Genomic DNA, 200 nt, shown 5'->3' with positions numbered 1-200 from the left:
GCAGCATGGAGCAGATCGTGTTCCCGGTGCCTGCCATCTGCCAGTTCCTGACGGAGGAGACCAAGCACCGGCTCTTCACCACCACGGAGCAGGACGAGCAGGGCAGCAAAGTGAGCGACTTCTTCGACCAGTCCTCCTTCCTGCACAACGAGATGGAGTGGCAGCGCAAGCTCCGCAGTGAGGACCCCTCCCTGGGTGGG

General features: G+C 63.0%; 1 protein-coding gene across 1 annotated transcript in view; it reads left to right on the top strand.

Annotated features, from left to right (window-relative positions):
- ITPR3 (inositol 1,4,5-trisphosphate receptor type 3) overlaps positions 1–200 on the top strand; it is a 120,267-nt gene that overhangs the window by 112,407 nt on the left and 7,660 nt on the right. The window contains 1 exon segment of the mRNA XM_015567459.1: positions 1–177. This exon segment is cut by the window's left edge and continues 3 nt beyond it. Coding sequence (XP_015422945.1) covers positions 1–177 — 177 coding nt within the window.

Source organism: Myotis davidii, unplaced genomic scaffold (genome assembly GCF_000327345.1).
Source record: "Myotis davidii unplaced genomic scaffold, ASM32734v1 scaffold4, whole genome shotgun sequence".
Taxonomy (NCBI): Eukaryota; Metazoa; Chordata; class Mammalia; order Chiroptera; family Vespertilionidae; genus Myotis; species Myotis davidii.
Note: the sequence above shows the minus strand (reverse complement) of the source record. Positions and strands in the feature narration are given on the sequence as shown.